Genomic DNA, 27197 nt, shown 5'->3' with positions numbered 1-27197 from the left:
TTTTAGTGCACTTCGTAGAATGTGTTGCTTTTGTAATGGTACCAATTTGAGACGGGAAGAATCACAACCGTCACCCCCAGAGGGGACGCCCAATAGAGATATGTATGTTAAATATGGTCTTTCTTCTATAATGTACAGCACATTATGGAATAAATACATTTGTATGGATCCTGAGTTACTTTGACCTATGCATGGGTCATTTGATTTGCGAAAGATTGAGTATGTGGAACAATGTATGTGTAAGCAAAGGTCTAGACAAGATATGTTTGACTGTGTACGAATGTGGCAGAAAGAAGTGCGTGGACGAGTGAAGCGTGAGCAAGCCTTGCTTGAGAAAGAGCAGCGGAAGAATGTATATGTGAGAGCATTGGAAATGAGAAAGAAAGAAATAAATGACTTAAAGGAGATAGAAGATAAAGAGCGTAAATTGCAGGTAACTGGCCAATTCACTGTTCGGCAACCTCTCTATCCTATCCTTAATAAACCGCACAATGATTTTTTGTTACTAGATCGCCCTCCACCTCTGTATGTCGTTCCTTCTGCCCCTCATGAGTTAGCTGAGGTCTCCGGTACGGAGCAACAGAAGATACAAGACAGTCGCTCTATGTTCCCTGCTGACCGTGCGTCTGAGCTTAGATCTATTGCTTGTAAAGCAATTTGTAGCGTTGTCTCTGCTTCTGAACTTTTAGACAACATGAAAGGGTGGACGGAAAAGGAGCAGCTATATTTCACTGAGGCATTTTCCACAGAAGTTATTGAACTATTTCAGAAATTTTCTGATGAGTTAGAGCCCGATGATGTAGCAGCTGAGCGTAAGCAAATGCGTGATGATCTTTTTGTTTTCTCCCAGGTGGCTGATGCAATCAGGCGTTTGGTGAAATTATGTGTTGCAGCAGACCGTTTGCGAGAGGAGAAAACGGCCATGGCCGTAGTTGCACGGACATCTCAGACCGGCGAGGTACAAGCTTCCATCTTTGGAACAGATAAGACTATGATAGTTCACACGAAACCAATGCAGGAGGCCGCGCCTTTGTATGTTCCTCCTAAAGGATTGGGTACAAGTGATGATAAAACTTCTGTTGATGCTAAGGGTTATTTTATTTCATAATTGGGTGTATACTCCTTGGAATAGGGCAGATGTAATGGCACTTAAAACAGCATTACCTGACCCGTGGAAAAATCCAGCCGCCTTTTATGAGGAAGTTGAGGGAGCAATTAGTTCTTGTACTATGACTTTGGCTGACATTGATTTATTTTTCGGATTGATATTACCACCCGATATGTGGAGAACTGTTCGTAAATTTCATGATCGTGTAGTTTTGGGGCGTCATGGAAAGAATTAGAACAGATGGACGGGGATAGGGAACCTGCGAAAAAGCTGTATCAGTTGATTCTAGATCTTCCCGCAGCCATATTAGTTAAGTTCTGGACTGTTTTAGCGTCTTGTAAGCAAAAGGCAGATGAATCGGTCTCTGATTTCTTTACACGCTTTGAAGAAGCATTTCATGATTTTAGCGGCCAGTTACTATCAGATGATACGGGCAGACATTTGTTCGTCCATAAATATGTCGCAAATCTGTTACCAGGAATAGCTAGTCGTCTAAAAGCTAGTGAAAGCTCATGGACTACCTCTACGCCGGTTTCTCTTTTGACTATGGCTCAGTATTATGAACGTCAGGAATTAGAAGCAAAAGGTAGCGAGGATAAAGAGCTTAAAGAATTAAAGACGAAGGTTATGTTGGCTCAAGCATATGGTCCACCTTTTAGAGGTAGTGATAGAGGTGGATGTGGATCTTATGGTTCTTCTTACACTCGTTCGAATTTGTCTGTTGATCAGTGTGCGTATTGTAAGAAATTTGGGCATTGGGCTGCCGATTGTCCACCACTACGTGTTCAGCAGTGTTCACGTGATTGGGGACAAATGAGAAATCGCTCAGGATATTCAGGGCCTAGAAAAAACACGAATAATCATTCTAGGTTTGATGCTAATGTACGAGGGCAGGATGGGTTTAACACTTTTGATAGACGGAACCAATACCAGATGTCTAACTATGTGCAGCTTGATTTCCAAGATTCTGCTTATGCATAGGATTGCCTAGGATGGGGTAAGGAATAAGTTGAAGTTCCAGTAGATCAGAGGGGCCCCTATGTTACAGCACATGTTTTGGGTTCTACTGATCAGTTTCTGGTTGATACAGGAGCTACTTGTAGAGCCTTGTCTAAACAATCGATTCCAAGGGCTCCCCTGTCTGGCTTAACCATTACATCGATGGAACCCCTTCCCCTAGCCCATTGTCACAACCACTTGCATTCCATGTTGATAAATTTGCTGCTCCATGTCCATTTTTGCTTTCTCCAAATACACCAGACAATATTGTGGGTCTTGATGTGCTCAAGTATTTCAGGGCTACAATACGATGCTCTCCTGAAGGGGTGCGTGTTATTTTGAATGATAATCATCCTGTGATGGAAAGAGTTTGTCTTGTTAAAGAGGATATTGCATTAGCTTCACTCCGTAGTACTTGTGTGGGCAACTTCAGATATTGATGTGGGACAAATGATTATTCCACCGGTACATATTAATGTCAATGAGGGAGCTGTATTGCCACGTTTGCCTCAATACAAAATTTCACAGGAGGGCGAAGAAGCACTCACACGAATTGTGCATGATCTTATTGCAGTTGGAGTTGTTGAGGAAGTTCCGTATAATGTTTGTAACAGTCTGATTCTTCCTATTCTGAAAAAGGATACTGATACTAGGATTTACTGATTCAATATTGATTTACGGGTAGTGAATAAGATTGTGGTACCACAATATCCTGTGGTATCTGACATCACAACACTTCTTACTTTGGTTCCCCAGACAGCAACTACGTTCTCTGTGATAGACTTGAAGAATGCTTTCTCTTTGATCCCTATTCATCCCAACTGCCAATATTTGTTTGGTTTTACTTTGAATAAACGATCATATAGATTTTGCAGAGTTTCTCAAGGCTATACTGAGAGTCGTAGTATTTATAGTCAAGCGTTAAAACTACAACTTAATTCTTTTGTTTTGCCTGAAGGTGTGGCTCTCATACAATATGTTGATGATATTTTGTTGGCAGCTGATACCCCTGACCAATGTGAAAAGTGCACTTTGTCCTTACTTTCATTTCTTGCTTCACACCATCCTAAAGTGTCACGAAAGAAATTGCAATATTGTAGACCAAAGGTAACCTATTTAGGTCACCTTTTGTCTAAGGAGGGCGGTGCACTTACATCAGATCGTATTCAAGCAATTTTAGACACACCAGTACCCTCTACTCAGAAAGATGTTCGTGCATTCCTTGGTCTTACTTCTTTTTGTAGGCAATGGGTATTAGGGTTTTCACACACTTTCAAACCTTTGCTAGCACTTTTGACTAAAGATACTCCAATGCCCCTCCCATGGACAGATGAATGTGAGACTGCTTTCTGGCAGCTACGACAAGCCCTTTGTTCAGCACCGGTGTTAGGTACTCCAGATTACGCAAAGCATTTTGCACTTTACGTACATGAGAAAGATGGATGTGCATTGTCAGTTTTAGTACAGACACATGGCGATAAGCAGCGTCCCTGTGCATATTTTTCAGCAGTACTCGCTCGAGCGTTGCCTGGGTGTTTTCGTTCAATTGCGGCAACAGCTGTGTCAATACATCAGAGTGAAGGGATAGTTTTGTCACATAAGCTGTTGGTGTTAGTACCCCATGCGGTTGATGCTCTTTTAAACCAAACAAAGACGCAACAGTTAACTAGCGCTTGCCTGGCAGGATAGGAATTGACATTGCTGGCTTCTCACATTACACTGAAGAGATATGCAACACTAAATCCAGCCACTTTGTTGCCATATCCGGTGACTCAGCTTCAGTCACAAGAAACACATGATTGTATATTCCTTCCCAAAGAACAGACAAAGGGTCATATTGATTTGCAAGATACGTCCCTTCCAGATGTAGACGGGGAATTGTGGGTTGATGTCTTGTTTGAAGTTGCCAGACGGTATGACCTCAGCTGCATATGCAATCACCACAATACACACAGTAGTGGAGACAGCTTGTATACCACAGAAGTCAGATCAAGCAGCTGAACTAATACCTTTGACACAAGCATGTGAGCATAGTACTGACTTACGTGTGAACATTTATACAGAGAGCCGCTATGCTTTTGGAGTGGCTCATGCTTTTGGTTTGCTTTGGAAGGAGAGAGGCTTTATCACATCCCACGGGATGCAGATAATGCATGGAGAATTAGTGCATCACCTCTTGACTGCATTGACATATCCAAAGAAAATAGCTGTTGTGAAATGTAGTGCACACAAGAAAGTGACCGATAAGATAGGGCAAGGTAATGCCCTTGTGGACCGCGTAGCACGTGAGACTGCGATGCAGCGAAGTACTACTTCTATGTATGTAGTGAAGTCACAAGCTGAACGTTGGCATAATGCTAGACAAGACATATTAGATATACAGAAATCTGCTTCTGTGAAAGAACGTGAGCAATGGTCTGAAGAAGGAGAATTGGATGATGAGGGCTGTTGGCGGAATAAGCAGATGGATAAATGGAAATTGCCTATAGCTTTTGTACAACCTATGGTTCAGATGGCACATGGGCTGGCACATGTTGGAGCTTCAACAATAACGAAGTTGCTTACGCAAGTTTGGGACCATCCAGAAATTTCCAGTACAGCTAAGAGAGTAGTACAGTCTTGTTTACAATACAATCCTGGAAAAGGGACACGAACTCCTGCGGGAGAGTTTGCTACACCAACTGCACCTTTCGAAGTTCACCAAATGGATTATATTCAGCTTGAACGCAGCAACAATTTAAAGTATGTGGTGGTATGTGCCTTCAGTAAATGGATAGAGGCGTACCCCACAAAGGATAATACTGCCATTACCACAGCGAAGGTGCTTTTGAAATAATTGTTCCCTAGGTTTGGTGTTTGCAGACTTTTATGGAATGATAATGGACCTAATTTTGTTGGGGAAGTTATTAAGTATGTCCTGAAAGGATTAGGGATCAAACAGAAGTTCCATGTGGTTTTCCACCCACAATCAGCAGGGTTGGTGGAAAGGTATATTGCTACTTTGAAGCTGAAGTTAGCGAAGATACAGGCTTCCACATCTTTAACTTGGCCGGACACATTACCGTTGGCATTATTGTCTATTAGGTCAGTGCCACACTCTCGAACAGGCCTTACCCCCTATGAAATAGTATTTAGAAGGCCAATTAATATTTGGGGAGTTCCTAAGCCAAATTCTGTATGCAGTATGATGTACCTTGTGTCCTGATGAATGATTATTTGGCACAGTTAACCGACAATTTGGTTTCTGTTCATCAACAGGTTCGAGAAGCACTTCTTGACAGACCTACAGGTGAAGGCCATTAACTCCGACCTGGTGACCAGGTGATGATTAAGTCCTTTGAAAGATCAAGCAGCTTGGAACCAAGGTGGCAAGGCCCAGAGCAGGTGCTCCTTGCGACAAGGACAGCAGTTCGAGTGATGAACCGAAAGAATTGGGTCCATAGTACTCACTGCAAGAGAGTGCTACCTACCTTGGTGGAACCTGCTGTGCTGACCGATCATCGAGAGATCTTGACTACGCAGAAAGGCCGTGCTATCTGCAGAGTTCTTCCCGGACAATACGATTTCTGGAGAATCGCGATATAATTTGAGACCAAGGAAAAAATCTGTAGTGCTGGAGAAAACTGGTTGAGCTACCGCCCTGGGTTAGTGAAACGGAGAGCCAATGTGGCAGGGGCGGGGGATCAGCAATGCATTAGAGTAGTGACACCCGTCTTGGCCCGTGGTGAAGAAATCAGCGGCTGCTCAGGGATAAGAGCTCCAACGATTGTTTTTAATTAATTTCTGGAAGGGTCGATTATCACTGTTGCTAAAATGAATAACAAAGTGATCATTGTACTATGGGGTTTGCTGTTACTTTGGTGGTTGTAGCAATAATCACCTGGTTTGTTATAAAGAAGGCTCCTGCTCGTGAGTTTTTTGTTGCCTCTATTCCAGTACCAGAGGATCACTATTACTTTACACTTCCCGATCATGAGCAGAAGCACTGTCAATCGTACTTCAATAATACTTTCATTCAGATGTTGCGTCATACTCATAATGCTACAAATACTACTAACTGTTGGGTATGTGGAATGATGCCTGCGCATCAAAAGAAAGCAGGAACACCTTTCATTCCTCTTCCTTTTTCACACAATGGTTCTTGTCAAGCTTGGTATACGCTTTTGTTTGCATCTGGAAAACGTACAGAGGGCGGACTTCTTTTTTGCCTTAATAAAGTATGCTACCAAGACAAAGATGGGTATCCCCAAGCCAAAGGAACTAAATGGGAATGGGAAGAGTATCAACCGGACAATGTTTCAATACCATATGTCTTCACAAATATAAGAGATTCTGACAAGAAAGAACAATTTGTGATTTCTGTTACAAAAACTAAAGCAGATTTATGTTTACGTAGCATTGGGCAAATTCCAGTGGGGATAAGCGATTGTGCCTTGATTTTAACTATTGAGGGTGTACATAATAGTAGTTTTACAGCTTCACATAATACATATTTTGTTTGTGGTAACTATGGATATTACCAACTACCTGTTGGGTGGTCAGGTGTGTGTTATGTATCTTTTCTGTTACCCCCTGTGTTTTTGGCACCTGCATCATATCACCGAGATTTTAAACTGTTCAATGACATAAGTAAAAATAGATATAAAAGGACAATAAGTACAAATGAGGTAGACCAAACGAACAACTAGCCTGCAATAATATGTTGATTTTAATTTAGGGTTGTTCTCCTTTGTGGGTGCTGCGTTAATCAGTAGGAAAGTGAGACTATTGACTAGGGTTGTAGAAGGTGTTACCAATCAGGCAGCTCTGGCACTTGGGAATATTACAGAGGAGCGTTAAATTGCGAGTATTGTAGCACTCCAAAATCGTATGGTACTAGATGTGATATTAGCTCATCAAGGTGATGCATGTCGCATCATCGGTTGTATTTGCTGCGTTTTCATTCCAGATCACTCACCTTCAGTATATGATGCAATATCTAAATTGCATAAAATTGCTGCAGAAATCCACACAGAGACTGTTACTTTGACTTTTTCTGGATGATTTTGGGCTCTTGTTTCCGCTTGGGGCTAGAACCTACTGACTATCCTGTGTGTAATGATTGCAATATTTTTCACATGCTGTATCTGTATTCAGTGTGGTCCAATGTTCTGCTCCATGTGTATTACTGCTTGTATGCCTACCAAAAGAAATATTACAGAAATTAAAGCACAACACATGTTAGATAAGAAATAGCTGAAATGATGAGCATAAATATACACAATGAATATTTAGATTATCTCAGAAAGACGAATGTCTTCAGCTAATGCTGAAAGGGTCGTCTGTTGTAATTTAGTAGCGATTAGATTAAGCATTAGCAGAAGACAATTTGTATTTAGCAACTATTGTGAACATTTTGCGGAATCCATTTGTATTCATGGCAGCCATTTTCTCTGCCACATGCTGCCATGTGCTCGCCATGTGCTCTGTCCTACCTTCCTGTTAACTACTCTTGAAAATCTGTCTAGTGAAAAGTTATATTTAGCAGCTCCCACTTTGCACAAGCCCAGTAAGGTCTGCAGCTGTTAGTAATTCGTAACCGACAGTAATGTGTCTACTAGTCCTTGAAAACTGGTAGCCCCTCCTACCTGTTGAATGTGCATTTCCATATGACCTTAAATGTATATAAGTCTTGCTTCTATAACTGTACCACCTTCTTTTAGCCCCTGCGTGGGTAAAAAAGGACCATGCTCTCTTAGTTTAGTGTGCTACTTCAAACATTACAGAAGGGTGCTGTTTGAACTGTAGTACCACCTCATGAGGTTTAATAAACTTTGTCTTTTATTTCAGTTTCTGTGCCAACTTCTTCCTATATGGTCTGAGGACTTTGTGCAGAGAAGGGTGAACCCCTGCACTAGTAGGCCTTGCTGAGGCTTACTTCGACAGGGGGAAGAGCAGGGGATGAGTTGCCAAGAAGGTGGGGGAGCTGTGGAACCAAAAAAGATGGAGCTGGGGGCACAGGGTCCCAACAACCTGGATTGGGTGATTGTCGTCAGCACAGGGGTGAAGGGGAAAGTGGAGGAGAACATTGGGGTGCTAGCAAGTGACTACTATATAAGAGAGGGTGTTAGGAGAACAGGAGGGAAGTGGACTGGGTAATATCAACAACATGTCTAGGCCCCACCCTTTGAGACAGCCGTGACTCACAATATATGAGGGGATGGAGCAACAGCAACCATGACAACAAACTGCAAAACATAGCAAAACATAGCAAAACATAGGAGAACATAGTGAAACACAGCAAAGCCACAGTGCAGAAGACAGGCATTCAGATAACAATACACTCTGCCATCTGTATGGAGGGTGCTAGATATCCTGTGAAGCAGCAGCCAGAGGAGGGGAGCAGTAGCTGGGGTGAGGAGGAACGTGCTTCAGTCCTCGGGCAGATTGAGTTCCTGCAGGGATCAGGGTTTATCATGGCCTTGGTCATGTGTGAGGTCAGCCACTGCTTTGATAGTCATGTCTCTGCCATCCTGTGATCGATGGAACACTCCCGCAGTCTGTCCCTGTGGCAGCCCCTCTGGAGCCCCAGCTCCCATCTGGTGGGGTTAGGTTGTCCAGCTGGTTGTGCACACCTGAGGAGTCCAAAGACTCACAGTCTATCCTGTGCCTCATCAGACCATAAAGGAATGAGCAAAGGACTCCTAAGTCCAGAAAATTCTTGGACCTGCCATCCTTCATGATTCAAATACATGCTGGTTCGAAAAGTCTGAATTTGATGTCTAGCTTGATGTCTGGCTTCTGCCATTGGAGTCAAAGGGTCAGGAAGGCCTTCCTACTATTGTTGGTCTCCCTGTAAAATCCTGCAACAATAAAGATCTCATGTGTCTCAAAGTCATATGGACCATGGGAACATTTGGAAGCTGAAAAAACATCTTTAGAGAGGTATGGCTTTGCAGTAAAGCCTATCACACCCATCCCTCACCATGAAGAGATCTCTGAACAGACAATCTCTGCTGACAAACAAAATAAGCATTTAGCATGTGTACCCTTAAAAGAAAATGGACCTCTCTCTCTCCTGAAACTGAACCACATAGAATGTGTGGTATGTTTAGGTGTGATAATTAGAGAAGGCCTAGTGTTTGTATAGTGTCTCCTATATAAATCCATTATATTCTTCAGAAGTGAGATTATACAGATAGCTGTATGAGGAAACATCTTTTGAGACACATGCCTCTACTACTAAACCCCTTCACACCTACTGTTTAACCTATACAAGGCTGTCAGGAGAGATGGTGTGCTGTTATAAATGTGAACCATTCAGTCTGAATGGGCTTGTGTAAACGCCTACTTGTTCATGAAACAGTACTGTAACCAAACTGTACCCTGTTTGAATCTGGTAGAAGAGGACCTGTCACTTCTTTAAAAACGTATGCACTAAGCCTTTCCTCTCTACAGATATAAGAGGTATCAGTAGAGATCTTGTTGTCTATAAACCCTTTCTTACACCATATTGTGTCAGAAGAAATGCCTTTGTGAAGGGATAAATGACTCATTAAACCCTCTAACACCCAACCTATAATTTCTGACAGTCCTATTAGTAGAGAGGGGATGTTCTCATAGAAATGAACCAATCACTCTGTATACAACTCTATTATAATCCTTTCATTTTAAATCAAACTTGTTAGACCGGACAGCCTTAGGGTGGTCACCCCTAACTTTTTGCCTGCCTCCCTCCCTCCACTTTTTAGATACTGTTTTGCTGGTTTTAAGAATCTGCGCACTTTACCACTGCTAACCAGTGCTAAAGTGCATCTGCTCTCTCCCTTTAAACATGAAAACATTCGATCATACCCAATTGGACTATTTAGTTTACTTATAAGTCCCTAGAAGAGTGCACTATATATGCCCAGGGCCTGTAGATTAAATGCTACTAGTGGGCCTGCAGCACTGATTGTGCCACCCTCTTGAGTAGCTTCTTAACCTTGTCTCAGGCCTGCCATTGCAAGGCCTGTGTGTGCATTTTCACTGCCAAATCGATGTGGCATTTAAAAGTACTTGCCAAGCTTAAACCTCCCCTTTTTCTACATGTAAGACACCCTTAAGGTATGCCCTAGGTAACCCAGGGGGCAGGGTGCTGTGTAGGCAAAAGGCAGGACATGTACCTGTGTAGTTTACATGTCCTGGTAGTGTAAAACTCCTAAATTCATGTTTACACTGCTGTGAGGCCTGCTCCCTTCATAAGCTAACATTGGGGCTGCCCTCATTCATTGTTTGAGTGGTAGCTGCTGATCTGAAAGGAGTAGGAAGGTCATATTTAGTATTGCTAGAATGGTGATACAAAATCCTGCTGACTGGAATCCTTATCAGGCCGTCAGGATGCAGGATTTCCAATACCTTCTCCTCCCATGATGTAAACTCTTAGGGAAGAGGGGGGCTCACCGCCAGTCTTGAGTACCTCCAACTGGTGCCTGGATGCCATGGAACTTACCTATTACCAGAGGTCATTCAACCTCTTCCTGATGTTTTCAATTGTGCGTGGGTAGCTGCCCACAGAATTGACCCTGTCGACTATTTTTTGCCATAACTCCATTTTCCTAGCTTTTGATGTTTGCAGTACCTGTACTCAAAAAAGTGTGTCTCTACCCTGACAATTTCATCCACCATTACCTGCAGCTCATCATCTGTGAAACGGGGTGTTTTTGTGGGGGCACAATAGTGATGGTAAAGATGGTGAGGTGGTGTAACAAGAATCGGTGGAAGGAACCGTTCGTGATGAGGTGTAGGTGCTGTGATGTGATTGGGTGACAGTTGTTTTGTATTTTGTGAGATGGTAACTTGTGTGATATGTATGCTGTGCACGTGTGGGATGCATGGTGAAATGTGTATAGGTGCCAAAGTATTTTTATTCTAAATCTGTAATGGTAATTCCTCCTCTGTGGCTGTGTGTGGCGTTCTGGTTGTAAAGGACTGTGGGTTGTATAGGGGTGTTTTCTATAGTGGAGTGTGTAGGTATGTCGAGTGTGTGGATGTGTTTCAGGGGTGGGATATTCAAACTATTCAATGTGATGTAGTGTTCAGTGTGATGTGAGTTCAGACCACTGCGGTTTCCACCACCAATGGTTTACTGTTGTGATTTGTGGATCGTAATAAGATGCAAGGATTTCTGTCAGCCTGGTGGTGCTGGTGGTGGGACAGCCTCTTTTCTGTCTTCCAGTGTCCTGGCGGTTTTGGAAATTTGGCTTTTTTTGGCAGACTTCACAGTGTAACTCTTAATATGGTGGTCGGATGAATGCCAACATGGCGTTTTTTTGGCAGCCACCACTGCGGCGGTCTTGCCGTCAAACCGTCAAAGTCTTAATGAGGACCTTAGTGTGGAGAAGCCCTCAGGCATAGTCATGTTAGATTTCTGACTTGGACGCTGCCCTAGTTGCAAAGCACCATGGGAGCGGTGACAGTGGGACGGCAGGGAGGGCATGCAGGCAAGGTTCAGAACCACGGGTCTTGCTGAGAGGAGCAGAAGCAGTTGGCTGTAGGCCTGTGTAGCTTGCTCCTGCAGTGGGTTCAATTGCCATACCCCCTCTAATCTTGGTCTCATTTTGACCTTACTCCCGGCTTCTGACTCCCACAGTGGCACTTGCTTATTGTTCCCTCTTCCCCTACTCACCCTCTCCTCCCCAGCTGCTTTTTTATCATCAGTAAATTAGCATTCTGTACTAGAAGGCCCTCAAGGATATTAAGAGCCTTTAACAACAAAAACAATCCTCTCAGGATTTTAAGGGCACTCCTCCATGCAGTGAGTATGAGATAATTTCATATATGCTGACTTCCCTTTATAATTAACTGTTTGTTTTGGTCCCACTATATGCTTACGCCCTTGACTAACATGACCTAGACAATCTTTAGTTGGAATAGAGTGACATGATCCACTGAACTATTATTTTCCATCTGCTTGGCCCTCACCAACTCTTTTTACTCTTTGACTGCTGCTTATGCTAACATTAGCATAAGAATACATTTCATCTATTGCATGGAGCCTTGGAACTTTTGTCCTAAGTCTTTGATCTTGCCTCTGTGATTCAGTTGCTTGTGCCACACAATCCCAGCACTAATGTGTCAATTAGCAGAAGGTACAGTTTAACCCTTCCATCCCCATAGTGGTATTGTTCCCTGCCCTATTCTTTCAATAGCTATGGTCCCGGAGGTGGAGGCTTCCAAGGTGTTCTGGTAAAGTGGATGGAGAGGGCTGTAGACAGTTACCATTGGAGATTGAGGAAGGGGAAACCTGTGTGAAGTAGGTGCTGGGCAAAGTGAGCTGGCAGTCTGGGTTAGGGAGCAGCTAGTGTCCTTTGTTCTACGCCTTGGTCTGTGGCTTGGTTCACCCACCAAGAAAGCCTTCTGTCAGTGAGTCGTATTAAAGCGGGCCATTGGACTAGAGTTTAAGTTATGACAACCAAGAAGCTTCGCTCTGGGAGGTTGGTCTTCTCAAGAGCCTGTAAAAAGACCAAAGCTAATCCCCTGAGAAATAAGTCCTTGCATCTGAATGTTGTGAAAGGCTTCAATGCAATTTCCACTTTTTTCTATAAAAGAGAAGTAGGAATGAAACATTTCGCCTCGAGGGAGAGTCTCCAGGAAATACCAATGAATCCTTTATCAGAAATTGAAACATCTAATATACCCACTGTGGCCATCAATCTGAAGGAGCATATGGTTCAATCAACTTTGTCAACAAAGGAAAATGTTCCTCAGGCTGATGACTTTACAATCCCGGACTTCGAAATAGCTACAGTTTCCAATTTGCTTCAAGCACTTACAGCTCCCTCTGCTTCCCTTTCATCTCTGGACACTGTGGGAAACAAGGTGGGTTCCCCTTTGCAAGCCCCTCCTGGGATGCAGCTGTTCAGTAGTACTCCCAGTAAAAGATATTAATCTAACTGGTGGATGTCTGATACTCCAGATCTATGTTTGAGCCCCAATACTTTTTTCAATGCTTATGAGAACAAGGATTTGTTGTCTGATATGTTTAATTGTCTAAAGGGAGTCTTGTCCTCAATTCTGGCCCTGATGGAGAAATACATAAATAATTCTGATCAAATCCTGCACTTGATACTGGCTTTGATTAAAGTACTTGGCCTTGTACAAAAGGACAACTGTAGAAAATGCCACGTCCCCTTTTGCACTTCTCTACCTGGTGTCAAGTGCTGTTAAGAGGAGACCATTGATTATCTACAGTAGATGCAACAAGAAATGGGCTGAAACAAGGGTGCCTGTTGGCCCTGTTGCTCTTCTCTTTGTACATTTCAGACCTCCCCAATTGTTTGGCAGCCAGATGGGGAGATGCACCAAATGTAGGTGGTCGGCCTTTCCTCTGTCTGGTGTACGCAGATGATATCCCAATTTTGGATTTAACACCTAGGGTGTTGAAGAATAGGTTGGTGTCTGCCTAACAACATACAAAGTCACACTTTCTGAAAATTAATGTCTCAAAGAGTAAGATATTGATTATGAAAAGTAGAATGTTTGGTAATTTTTGGAACTATTTATGGCGCATAGGCTTGCAGAAATTGGAGACAATAAAATCTTACCTGTATCTAGGGAAAGTGATCTCAGGTAACATATTGAATAAAACCCACATTGATTATTGCTCTGATAATACTTCTTCATGTGCAAATGGCTTATGTGCATTCTATAATGCAATTGGGCAAAGGCATTTTATGCATCTGCTTTCCATCTTCAAGGTGAAAGTTCCTCCAACATTATTGTATGACATAGTCTATTAATGTGTCAAAATAGGGCTATTTTAGAGAAAATGGAGGGACAAATATTATGTAGCTTTATTTCTGTTGTTCTGACTCCAGCAATTAGGCTGGAATTTGGCTTGGTAAACTCCTATGGATAGGGCCTGGCCAGTGTGATTCTGTGGGGCTACCAGCTGAAGAATAGTGAAGGGAGACTATGAGGAATCTCATGAATCAAGAAAAATTTGGCACTGATGTTGGCAAGTACTGCTTTTCCTGAGATTTCTCTCTGGCCTTGAATTATTTGGGCCTACAAGAAGAGGATGTGGCCTCCCTTTCTTCTCTAGAACTTAAAACCTTATTAAAAGGAAGTATAAGCATAGTCAGCCATCAGAAACATCTCATGTATTGTGTGATGAAGAAAATGTTACAGGTGCTATCCTGGGCCAGCTGCCCGAAGGTAGCCCAGACATTTCTGTCCTTGTATTTGGACCATGGCCTTCGTCACTTTATGATTTTATTTCAAATGCATTTGCTTCCGTTAAATGACTTAGCTGCAAAATGGTTCTCTTCTGGGAAAGCAGGGAAAGAATGCAATTTTTGTTCTCAAGGATGCTAAGGTCTTAATCATGTTCTCTTTATTTGCCTTACATTATCACCTTTGCAATGATGTAATTTACAGCTAAAGTTTTTACTGAATAATATAACATCTGTTGAGGCGCAACAAACGTTTATCCTTTTTCCTAAGAATGAAGTAATTTGTATGAGAATTTTTTAATTCTTCAAAGGACTCATGAATTTATACCAATGGTTTGTGGATTGCTGTTATCTGAGAGGGGTTTATTTATGTTTGTTTATTTATTTTGATTAGTTCATACAAATGGCTTGTGGCTTCGATAATGAGGAGTTCTCAAGTAAAAGGGTACGAGAGAGCACTTTACATAATGTCATTTGTCATCTTACCAGGTCGCATTTAAACTATTTTTACGATCTCTGCATGTATTTTAATCTGGATTTGTTTTTTTACTACTTTTCTAGTAGAAACGTAAATGTCTGCTATTTCCGTAGTACTTTGTATATCTACTAATTTCATTGCTGAAGACTTCTCTTTAAATTATTTATTAAGATAATTTTTGCTCCAAAGTCTGCATTGATGAATTTTTAGCATGGCTTTTATTCCTCTTTTGAAGTTTAAGATTATGGTATGCACGTATTATATTGTTTGGATCATTTGGACCTCTTTTGAGTTTCAAATCATGACTAAAGAATAAAGATTTGAAATTGAAATTGGTCAGATGTCAGTTGATAAGAAAGCATACAAAATGACACAACACAGATTTAGAAAAATAGTAAATATTTTATCTAAATAAATAAGACCGAATAAGATAAAAAAAATCCACAATATACAGTTAAAAATATGAATTTAGCACTTAAAAGTATGAAAACAGTGCTTTGAGGCACAAATGCAGCAAGTTGGTGTTATGCGGCCTAGTGACAGAGTCCTTTCCTTCAATGCAACACCAATGGCGCAGTTTACAGACTCGTTAGACCCCCACGAACAGTACCTTAGTAAACAAGTAGAAAATAGACCAGTGCACGGAGTCAGGGGGAGCGGTGTCACAGGGTCCGATGTGGTGTTGGTTTCAGTGCCACAGGGCACAAGGACAGCAGCATCATGCAGCAGTATCTGATCCTCACTACAGGGCAGTAGAGGTGAAGCAAGGTCAGATGCGCAGTCGGTCCTTTGGTTTCGGCAGATGCAAGGTCCAGCGGAGTCTCGATGATGCGGGGCAACCTCACGGAGTCGTTATGATGTCAAAGGGCCGCAGGTGCTGCGAAGGCGTTGGGTCGTCATGGACGTTGGACTTACGACACTCCAGAGTCAGCAAAGTCGGGCGGGATCAGCGGCTGCAGTGACACAGGGCGACCCCACAGGGTCGTAATGATGTCACAGGGCCACAGGTGCTGCAATGGCATCGGGCAATCATGGATGTTGCACTTAAGACACTTTGGTGTCAGCAAAGTCGGGCGGGATCAGCGGCTGCAGCGACGCAAGGTCTACAGTGTCCTTGGATTTCTACGAGGCCACTGCCTCTGGGCAGGCGGTGGCATGGTTCCGGGGAAGCGAAGTCAGCTCACAGGGTCATAGGATTTGTCGCACTCAGCGAGGTCCAAGGCCTCGGGGCAAGCAGCGTCGCGGTTCCAGGCAGCGGTGTCCTTTGCGAAGTCGCATGGCATAGTCTGGTATCGTTAGACTGGTTTCTCTCCATGAATTCACTTCCAGGGGTCAATGAACTGGAATGGCAACCTCTGGCAAGCTGGAGTCCACAGCAAGTAGACTCAGGTCTGGGTGGTGAAGCCTTTACTGTCCCTGAGGCTTCAAAACAGGAGGCAAGCTCTACTCCAAGCCCTTGGAGTTACTTCTCAAGTAGGAATGCAACAAAGTCTAGTGTCTGTCCCCTTGCACAGGTAGAAGCAGCAACTGCAGGGCAGCCCAATACAGCACAGTTACAGGCCTGGAAAGCACTTTTCCTCAGCTCTTCAGCTCTTCTCCAGGCAGAGGTTCCTCTTGAATCCTTGAAGTAATCTAAAGTCTGGGGTTTTGGGTCCAATACTTATACCATTTCTGCCTTTGAAGTTGGCAAAGTAAAGTCTCAAGTGTTTGTAAGATTCTTTACTGTCCAGGCCAGGCCACAGCCACACACCGGGGGTTGGAGACTGCATTGTGTGAGGGCAGGCACAGCCCATTCAGGTGTGAGGGACCACTCCTTCCCTCCCTTCCAGCCCAGGTGTGTCATCAGGTTTTGCGGCTACACCCTAGCCCCCTTTGTGTCACTATCTTGAGAGAGGTGCAAACCATCCGACTTTCAAACTGAACCAGACAGGAAATCCACAAACAGGCAGAGTCACAGAATGGGTTAAGCAAGAACATGACTACTTTCTAAGAGTGGCATTTCTAAAAACCAGCATCACTAAAAGATGTATCTTTAAATTGTGAGCTCAGAGACCCTAAACTCCATATTTCTGTCCGCTCCCAAAGGGAATCTGATCTTTAATAACTTTAAAGGCAGCCCCCATGTTAACCTATGAGAGAGATAGGCCTTGCAACAGGGAAAACCGAATTTGGCAGTATTTCACTGTCAGGAGATGTAAAACACATACGTACATGTCCCACCTTTAACATACAATGCACCTTGCCCATGGGACTACCTAGGCTGTACCTTAGGGCTGCATTGCATGTATAAAAAGGGAAGGTTTAGGCCTGGCAAATGGGTACGCTTGCCAAAATCGAATTGGCAGCTGCACACCCAGACACTGCAGTTGCATGTCTGAGACATGGTTACAGGGCTACTAATGTGGGTGGCACAAGCAGTGCTGCAGGTCCACTAGTAGCATTTGATTTACAGGCCCTAGGCACCTCTAGTGCACTTTACTAGGATCTTACTAGTAAATCAAATAGGCCAATTAGGGATATACTAATCACCATTACAATTTACACAGAGAGCATATGCACACCATTACAATTTACACAGTCAGCATATGCACTTTACACTGGTTAGCCGTGGTAAAGTGCACAGAGTCCTAAAGCCCACAAAAACTGGTCAGATAAAATAGGAGGGAGGAGGCAAAATGTTGAGGGATGACCCTGCAAAAAGGGCCAAGTCAAACATGTACCAATGCTAGTTTCATGCACATAAAACATGTTTTGTTTTCATAAATCTAGTTTTTCTTTTTCACAATTACATAATGGATTACATGTTATTAAACTACACACAATGCTAGTATTCTGGTGTATAAAAATGATACATATTACATCAGAATATATTCAGTATCAATTCAAACTCCTTTATAAAAAAAAGCACGGTTTCACAAGAGGCTTTTGATAGCAAACCAGAAAATACTACATCCTCAGACTGCACGTGAGGGATTGTCTATCTGGCTCCTGTGAGCTTCTTATGGGAGTTTTTAAGAATGAAAAAAGAGAAACATAGTATAAACAAAATAGATAATGAATTGATAGAGTAGCTCAGACAATAGCTGTTTTTGGTAACTGTTTTCAACAACTTAAAATGTTCTTGTGTTTTCTAACATTTTCTGCTTGTCTGTGTTTTACATTTTTTTAAAGGGGTAGAACAAAATCATACAACTTGAGGAGTTTTTAAGAAGGAAAATAAAGGGAAGCATAGTACAAACAACATAGATAATGAATCAATAGAGTAACTCTGAAAAGGGCTGTTTTGGTTAACAGTTTTTAACAACTCTAAATGTTCTTGTTTTTTTCTAAAATGTTCAACTTTTTTTGTATTTTATGCTTTTTTTAATGGGGTATTACAAAAACATATAACTTGGGGGGGGGGGGAGTGGGGAGTGGGCAAACACCAACTTCTCCCTAAAAACAAAAATGAGAAAATTTAGAATTGTATTTTTTTAAACCTACTGCCTGGGGGGGAATCTGTAATCTTGGACAAGCTTATCCTGTGCAGACCTGCTGGTCTCGGATGGAAAACTGATCAGCGTACCTAAACAGCAAAGTAGTGCTATATTTAAAAAAAAAAAGTTATTGTCTGCTTCTGCAATTAGTACCCACGCAGGTAAAGTATCTCCATGAGCAAATGTGAAAGCCCCTGTAGAGTTGACTAACTCCACAACATGAGCTAACTGTGCCCGAGCGAAACCTTTGTTGGATGCACAGATCACCAAGAATTCCCTGGGAGGCTGAGATGTCTGAACTGGTGCAACTGCACCTGGCTGCTCATCAGAATCTGATGAAGACATCTATGGGTTTGAAGGCAAACAGGGAAAGAGAGCCAGACAGAAATGTCTACCCTCAACAAAACCTGATAGGTACATAAAACAAAAAGCATAAAATCTAGTCTTTCTAAATAAAGACATCCATATGAACCAATCACAATCCTTTCATGGGGGGTGTTTCCTCTTCCAGAACTCTTGCAAGTGTCTTGTGAGAACGTAAAGTAACTACTTACTTTATATCTTAATTAGTACAATACATAATTAATATTTCTACCTTAATGAACATTTCTAATAGTGTACTTTCTTCAAAACTACAAGAACGCACTATAATAAACTTAATTTGAAATATGTGATCTTTTAAGTGATTCACAAGAGCCAAGCAGGAAGTGCAGTCACCATGGAGTCCATGCAGGAGATTTGTGCATCCAGCTGCCACCAGAGTCTTGTGAGAGCAAACACATTTGAAAGAAAATCCCACCATATTTTAATGACTATTCAATTATAGAATTGTATTAAATAATAACTGAAAACTCAATAAACAACTAAATACATTACAATTAAATTTGGACCTCTATAATCATACAAGTGACTCATGATAGGTTTGCAAGCCTCTTACAAGAGGTTTGACACCTCAAAAATAGATTGCTGATAACATGTCTCCACATGAGCGTTACAAGAATTACGCAATCACAGCTGAAGTAATACTATCTTGATCTGTTTGATTCTCATTTTTTAGAAATATTTTACAAACTGTAAACTGTTTCCTGTCACATTACAACAAAAACAAACTGTTGATATTCAAAATAACACATAAATTAAGCAGTCATAGTTAGCAGCACTAACTATAGCTTGCACCCCCACCATGCACTGCTTATAACCTCATGTATGACCTCACTCATGAAATGCCCTATGACATCATTGATGGCATCACTGATATCTCAGATGACATTATTGTTGAAATCACTGATGATATCATCAACATTTTCTTTTCCCTCACTATGGTAATATACATAGCACAATAACAATCAACCACAGACATATGGTAATCCCTCTCACTGTGTTCAATCTGAATACCAATGTTTTAGAGAAAGCCAAAACAGTGAATAGCAATTCCCCAAAAAATCCCTACTATGGACAACTTTTATCTGTATGAAATCACTAACACACACCAAACCTACATTGAGAAATGAAGGTAGAATAGTAAATTAGATAGAATAGTATTGTAGAAGTTACCTGCCACTATATATAACAACAGTGATGCCATCAGTGATGTCAGTTGAGATGTCATCAGTAATGTTATCAATTATATCATAGAACGTCATGAGTGATGTAATATGCGATGTCATAAGGAGCGTATCTTGTGTACATGTTGTACTTAGCTCTGCTAACTATACCCTTATACATGTTTATATTTTTAGTTGCTAAACATTAATGTTGTCACTGTCATTTTCACATTACTATAAGGTTACTTTAACCTTTATTTTTGTAATGAATTTCTAAGGGTTTTTTTTCAAACAAAAACAGATTGTTTTGTCACACCTAATGTGAGAAGCTTGCCAGGTTTGCAGTGGGTACCAGAGGTACTTACACCTTATACCAGGTCCGGTTATCCCTTATTAGTATAATGTAGTAGTGTTATAGCAGCTTAGGCTGTCTAGAGGTAGCTACAGCAGAGCAGCCAAGGCTGAACTAGGAGACATGCAAAGCTCCTGCAATACCACTATAGTTACACAGTACTTATACACAATAAAAGACGATACTCAGTGTTAGCAAAAATAAAAGTACTTTATTTTAGTAACACAAGGCCAAAAATATCTTAGAGGCAATACTCCTACTGGAGGTAAGTATTATACACAATATATACACTAGTAACCAAAATCAGTTAAGTACACAGTCAAAAAACAGTGCAAACAGTGAAAAACACAGTAGATTGCAATGAGCCTAGGAGTAATATAAACCATATACTAAAGTAGTGGAATGCAAATGTCGGTTCCCCCCTAGGCAAGTGTAGTGTGGAGAGAGGCGCTGGGAGTGTAAGAAAACCACAAAGGTGAGTAAAATAACCCACCCCAGAGCCCAGGAAAGTAGGAGTAAAGTACTGCAAGTTTCCTCAGGACACACTACAAGTCGGGATAAGAGTTATTACAAGAACCAAGCAAAACTGCAAGCAACAAATGGTGGATTCCTGAACCTGAAGACCTGTGCAGAGAGGAGAACAAGTCCAGAAGTCGCAGAAGATTCCAGGAAGGACAAGAGCCCCTGTCAACCTAGAAGATGGTGCAAAAGAGGATTTTCTGGTTGGAAGAGGTCTGCAGAAGAGCACCAAAGAAGATGGCTGCGGGTTCCTGCTTGATGCAAAGGATGTCCCACGCCGAGATGTTGGATACAGGCGAGTTGCAGTGCTGGATTTGTCCAACAGGCCTTGGTTCAAGCAATGTCGTGGTTTGTGTCAAAATAACACTTCTTGGACCCAGGAGGGACCTGGGGCCTCAACTCAGACTTAGGAGGCAGAGGGGGCTCCTAACACTGGAGGGAACCCACAGATGACCAGGCAGCACCCACAGGAGTCCCAGGGCATGGTGAGAAAGAAGGTGCAAATTGCAGCACTACAAAAGAGGGTCCCACACCGCTGGAGAACAACTCAGCAAGTTGAGCATCGCAGGATGGGGTGCTGGGGACCTGGGCCACGCTGTGCACAAAGGATTCTTGCAAAAAGTGCACAGAGGCCTCAGGAGCTAAGGATGACGTGGTGCTCAGGGGTACTGTCGCAAATTGGGATGGCAAGATCTTATCTCTGCCAAATTTGGACAGCTGGACCTTAGGACAGTCTGAGTCGAAGGGGTCCACCACCTGTGTTCCAGGGAGCATGCTTGTCATCAGGAGAGGAGTCCCAGAGAACCGGTTATTCTCTTAGAAGGTGCCTGCTGGAGCAGGGAAGAGACTCCGTCACTCCACTGGAGATTGCTTTGGTCCTTCTGGTGCAGGGTGAAGACAGCGAGTCCTCAGAGCGTGCACACCATGGAAACTGTTTCAGTTGCTGGCTGAAGCTGAAGTTGCAGATTCACAGTAGCTTTGTTGGATACTTTATTGCAGATACAGTGGTTCCTGGAACAGTCTGCGGTTGATCTGACAGAGGATGAAGCAGGAGTTGCAGGTGATTCCTGGTCAAAACTTGCAAGCTGAATCTGAAGAGGAACCCACAGGAGAGACCCTAAATAGCTCTGAGAGGGGGATAGGCTACCTACCCAGGTATGCACCTATCAGGAGGGGTCTCTGTTGTCACCTGCTGGCACTGGCCACTCAGAGATCTCCAGAGTGTCCCCACACCTTGGAAAACAAGAAGGCTAATGCCAGGGACACACTGGAGAAGCTCTGGGCACCAACCCTGGGGTGGTGATGGATACAGGAGTGGTCACTCCCCTTTCTTTTGTCCAGTTTCACGCCAGAGCAGGGACTGGGGGTCCCTGGACAGGTGTAGACTGGCTTATGCAAGGAGGGCACCATCTCTGCCCTTCAAAGAATTTCCACAGGCTCTCGTAGGCTACCTCTCCCAAGCCTGTAACACCTATTTCCAAAGGGAGAGGGTGTAACACCCTCCTCCCAAAGGAAATGCTTTGCTCTGCCTTCCTGGGACTGAGCTGCTCAGACCCCAGGAGGGCAGAACCCTGTATGTGAGGTGGCAGCAGCTGCAGTGCAAGCCTGAGAGTGCTGGTTTGGCACTACAGGGAGTCCATGGTGGAGCCCCCCAGGATGCATGGGATTTCCCCCCCAATACCAGATTTGGAATGGGAGGACAATTCCATGATCTTAGACACCTTACATGGCCATATTCGGAGTTACCATTATGAAGCTACATATAGGCATTGACCTATATGTAGTGCATGCATGTAATGGTATCCCCACACTCACAAAGTCTGGTGAATTGGCCCTGGACAGCATGGTGGCACCTTTGCTAGTGCAAGGGTGCCCTCACACTTAGTAACTTTGCACCTAGCCTTCAGTAAATGAAGGTTAGACATATAGTTGACTTATAAGTTACTTAACTGCAATGAAAATGGCAGTGAAATAGTCTGTCCACTATTTCACGCAGGCTGTAATGGCAGTCCTGTGAAAGAGTTTGTCTTAGCTCCTTATGGGTGGCAAAAGAAATGCTGCAGCCCAAAAGGATCTCCTGGAACCCCAATGCCCTGGGTACCTGTAAGAGGCTGGCCTGGCTTGTAGTGGGTACCAATGGTACTTACACCTTATGCCAGGTCCAGTTATCCCTTATTAGTAGAGTGTAGTAGTGTGGGGCCACGCTCATCAGGATGCGAGGGGACCCAAGTACTGGTGAAGCTGAAGTTTGGTGCCTGCTGGGGCAGGGGGAAGATTCCGTCAACCCACAGGAGATTTCTTTGTGGCTTCCAGTGCAGGGTGAAGGCAGGCAGCCCCCAGAGCATGCACCACCAGGAAACAGTCGAGAAAGCCAGCAGGATTAGGCACTACAATGTCGCTGGTAGTCTTCAGGTTACTTTGTTGCAGTTTTGCAGGCGTCCTGGAGCAGTCAGCGGTCTATCCTTGGCAGAAGTTGAAGAGAGAAGTGGAGAGGAACCTGAGGAATTGCTCACTAGAGAGACCCTAAATAGCCCTCAGAGGAGGATTGGCTACCTAGTCAGGTGTGCACCTATCAGGAGGGGTCTCTGACGTTACCTGTTGGCCTTGGCCTCTCAGAGGCCTCCAGAGTGCCCCCAGACCTCCTGAAACAAGATGGCAGAGGTCTGGGACACACTGGAGGAGCTCTGGGCACCACCCTTGGGGTGGTGATGGACAGTGGAGTGGTCACTCCCCTTTCCTTTGTCCAGTTTTGTGCCAGAGCAGGCACTGGGGGTTCCCTAAACCGGTGTAGACTGGCTTATGCAAGGAGGGCACCATCTGTGCCATTCAAAGTATTTCCAGAGGCTAGGAAAGGCTACCCCTCCCCAGCCTTTAACACCTATTTCCAAAGAGAGGGTGTAACACCCTGCTCTCAGGGGAAATGCGTTGTTCTGTCTTCCTTGGACTGGGCTTCCCAGACCCATGGAGGGCAGAACCCTGTCTGTGTGGTGGCAGCAACTGTAGCAGCAGAGAAAACCCCAGAGAGCTGGTTTGGCAGTACTGGGGGTCCATAGTGGAGCCCCCAGGATGCATGGAATTGGCTTCCCAATACCAGATTTGGAATAGGGGAACAATTCCACGATCTTTGACACTTTACATGGCCATATTCGGAGTTACCATTGTGAAGCTACAAATAGGTTTTGACCTATATGGGGTGCACACGCATAATGGTGTTCCCGCACTCACAAAGTCTGGGGAAATGGCCCTGAACTATGTGGGGGCACCTTGGCTAGTGCAAGGGTGCCCTCACACTTAGTAACCTTGCACCTAACCTTCAGCAAGTGAAGCTTAGACATAGAGGTGACTTATAAGTTAGTTAAGTGCAGTGAAAATGGCTGTAAAATAATGTGTGTGGTATTTCACTCAGGCTGCAATGGCAGTCCCGTTTAAAGGTTTGTCTGAGCTCCCTATGGGTGGCAAAAGAAATGCTGCAGCCCATATGGATCTCCTGGAACCCCAATACCCTGGGTACCTAGGTTCCATATACTAGAGAATTATAAGGGTGTCCCAGTATGCCAATTGAAATTGGTAAATGTAGTCACTAGCCTATAGCAGAGAGAGCATGAGCACTGAAGTTCTGATTAGCAGAGCCTCAATGACACAGTTAGGCACTACACAGGCATACACATTTAGGCCACAAGCTATGAGCACTGGGGTCCTGGCTAGCAGGATCCCAGTGAGACAGGCAAAAACATACTGACATACATGTAAAATTGGGGGTAACATGCCAAGAAAGATGGCACTTTCCTACAGTTCCTAGGTACCATATACTAGGGACTTATAAGGGGGGGTCCAGTGTGGCAATTGGAATTGGAATATGGAAGCACTAAACTATAGTGACTAATTTGGAACCAGAGAGAGCATAAGCACTCATGTTCTGCTTATCAGAACATCAGAGACGCAGTTAAGCACTACTGACAACACACACATTAGGCCACAAACTATGAGAACTGGGGTCTTGGCTAGCAGGATCCCAGTGAGACAGGAAAAACAGACTGACAAATAGGGTTTTAATTATGAGCACTCGAGTCCTAGCTAGCAAGATCCCAGTGAGACAGTAAAAACACACTGACACACACTCACAAACAGGCCAAAAGTGTGGTTAACCATGCTAGAAAGAGGCTACTTTCACACACCAGGTTTTGGGTCCGTTGCCTCAGTTTAAAGGAGATTGTCCTTCCAATAAACTCTATGTGAGCCACTGATATCCCCAGTTGCTGTCTTAGACCCTCTAGTGTGGGACAGGTCTGCTGTGCCACACTCAGTTCCTCCCTGGCAGCCCCCTCTGCACCCAAGAGTTCAGCTGTGTCAGCCTGAAGCTCCTCTGGTGTAGGTTCTGCCCAAGGAGTTGATTCCTCCTCATCAAGAGCGGAATCTATTGGAATGGGAGGGATAGTGAGCAAGGGTTTGCCCTTTCTACCCTTGGTTTTTGGAAGCACTTGGTCCATTGTTCCAGGATCCAGGTGTCCCTGTCCTCTTTGCTCCTTGGCCTGAGCCCTGCTCAGAGCAAAGATATGCCCTGGAATGCTGCATGGGCCTCCAACTCCACATCGGCCCAAGCTGAAGTCTCCAAATCATTTCCTAAGAGACACTCTACAGATAAGTCAGTGAATACCACAACTTTCTTTGGACCAGTAAACTCCCCCTCAGTTGAGATTCACAACAGCCAAGGGGCGGCTAGCAGTGTTGTTATGAGTATCTATCACTTGGTACTGATGACCAAGTAGGTGTTACTCAGGGGCAACCAGTTTCTCCATCACCATAGTGACACTGGCATCTGTGCCCCTGTAGTCCTCAACCTGAATACCATTTATTAGGGGAAATTGCTTGTACTTATCCATATTAAGGGAACAAGCAACTAAGGTGGCAAGGTCAATGCCACCATCAGAGTCTAAAACAGCCTCAGTAGTCTCCCAAACTCAATAAAACCACCACTACATGACCAAAAGTGAGCCCAGCTGCACCCTTTGGCTATTTGTAGAGTTTTTCCCACCACCACTGCTATTATTAGGGGCACTAGTGGAAGCAGTGGGGGTTGTGCTGGTGGGAAATTTGGTGTTTCTCTTGGGACAAGTGGGATCACTTGCCCAATGGCCTTTGTTTTTTACACAAATAACACCAAGGCTTTATCTGATGGTTAGAAGAGGGTTAGGGCCCACCACCTCCAGAGGATTTGTTTGGGCACGATTTTAACTCTGACTTTTTATCTTTGTCCCCACCCTTGTCATGTGACTTGCCATCCTTCTTCTTGTTGTCCTTGTCACCCCCTGCTGTATGAGCTTTTCCGGTCTCCCTTGTTCTGACCAATTTGTCTGCCTTCTTTCCCAGTTCTTAGGGATAGATCAGATCTAAGTCTGAAAACTGGTGTAACAAATCAGACACACAATTGTTACGAATATGCTCTCTCAAGATTAGATTATATAAGATTTCATAATCAGACACCTTGCTGCCATGCAACCAACCTTTTAAGGCCTTCACGGAACAGTCCACAAAGTCTATCCATTCTTGTGAAGACTCTTTTCTGGTTTCTCTGAACTTAATCCCATATTGTCCAGTGGTTAAGCCAAATCCATCCAAGAGTGCAGTCTTCAGAACATTGTAATTGTCTGAAACATCTTCTCTGACAGTAAGGAACCCTTTTCTCCCCTTGCCAATCTATCTGGTCAGGTTACCCCTCTATCTCCTCCTCTGGATGTACATGACCTTCAGGATGGATGCTCCTGGTCATCTTGCAAGAGGAGATTCAAGAGGAAATCCTTGTTTGGGTTCTTCCCAATCCCTAAGCTTATTTCTAAGCAGAGCCCCCTCAGACCTATGAAATTCAGATTCTCTTAGGTTGTCTTGACAACCTTGGGGGTAGCCTCAATAGAAGACATAGTGATACAAAAGTTAGGAAAAGGAGTAAGAAATAAGCACAACTATTTCACCTAACGTTTTAGAGAGAAAGAACATTTTTTTGGAAAACAGTTTCTTTAGAGTCAAAATTAGACTACTAAGTATAATTGTGTATTGCTCTAAGTATTAGAGTATAATTTTCTTGTGAAAAGCGCCAGTGACAAAGTGATAAGGCAATTGCAAGTACTTATCCCACTGCTGCCACCAATGTGAGAAGCTGGCCTGGTTTGTAGTAGGTACCTGAGGTACTTACACCTTAAGCTAGGTCCAGTGATCTACCTTAGTGAAATGTAGGCAGTGTCTACCAGCTTAGGCTGTCTAGGGGTATCTGTAGCAGAGCAGCCAAGGAGACATCCAAAGCTCTTGCAAAACAGCTATTGTCACAGAGTACTGATACACAAGAAAGACAATACTCAGTGTTACCAAAAATACAGGTACTTTATTTTAGTGACACAAGGCCAAAAATATCTTAGAGGCAATACTGCTACCGGAGGTAAGTATTATACACAATATATACACTAGTAACCAAAATCAGGTAAGTAAACAGTCAGAAAATAGTGCAAACAGTGAAAAACACAATAGATTGCCATGGG

At 43.4% G+C, this 27197-nt stretch overlaps 1 protein-coding gene across 1 annotated transcript in view; it reads left to right on the top strand.

Annotated features, from left to right (window-relative positions):
- The first annotated feature begins 373 nt into the window (after positions 1 to 373).
- LOC138249374 (olfactory receptor 56A4-like) overlaps positions 374 to 27197 on the top strand; it is a 106658-nt gene continuing 79834 nt past the window's right edge. Inside the window, exons 1-2 of the mRNA XM_069203334.1 lie at positions 374 to 433; positions 851 to 958. Coding sequence (XP_069059435.1) covers positions 374 to 433; positions 851 to 958 — 168 coding nt within the window. The remainder of the gene's footprint in view (positions 434 to 850; positions 959 to 27197) is intronic.

This window comes from Pleurodeles waltl, chromosome 8 (genome assembly GCF_031143425.1).
Source record: "Pleurodeles waltl isolate 20211129_DDA chromosome 8, aPleWal1.hap1.20221129, whole genome shotgun sequence".
In the NCBI taxonomy this organism is placed as follows: domain Eukaryota; kingdom Metazoa; phylum Chordata; class Amphibia; order Caudata; family Salamandridae; genus Pleurodeles; species Pleurodeles waltl.
This window is presented reverse-complemented; position numbering and strand designations above follow the sequence as displayed.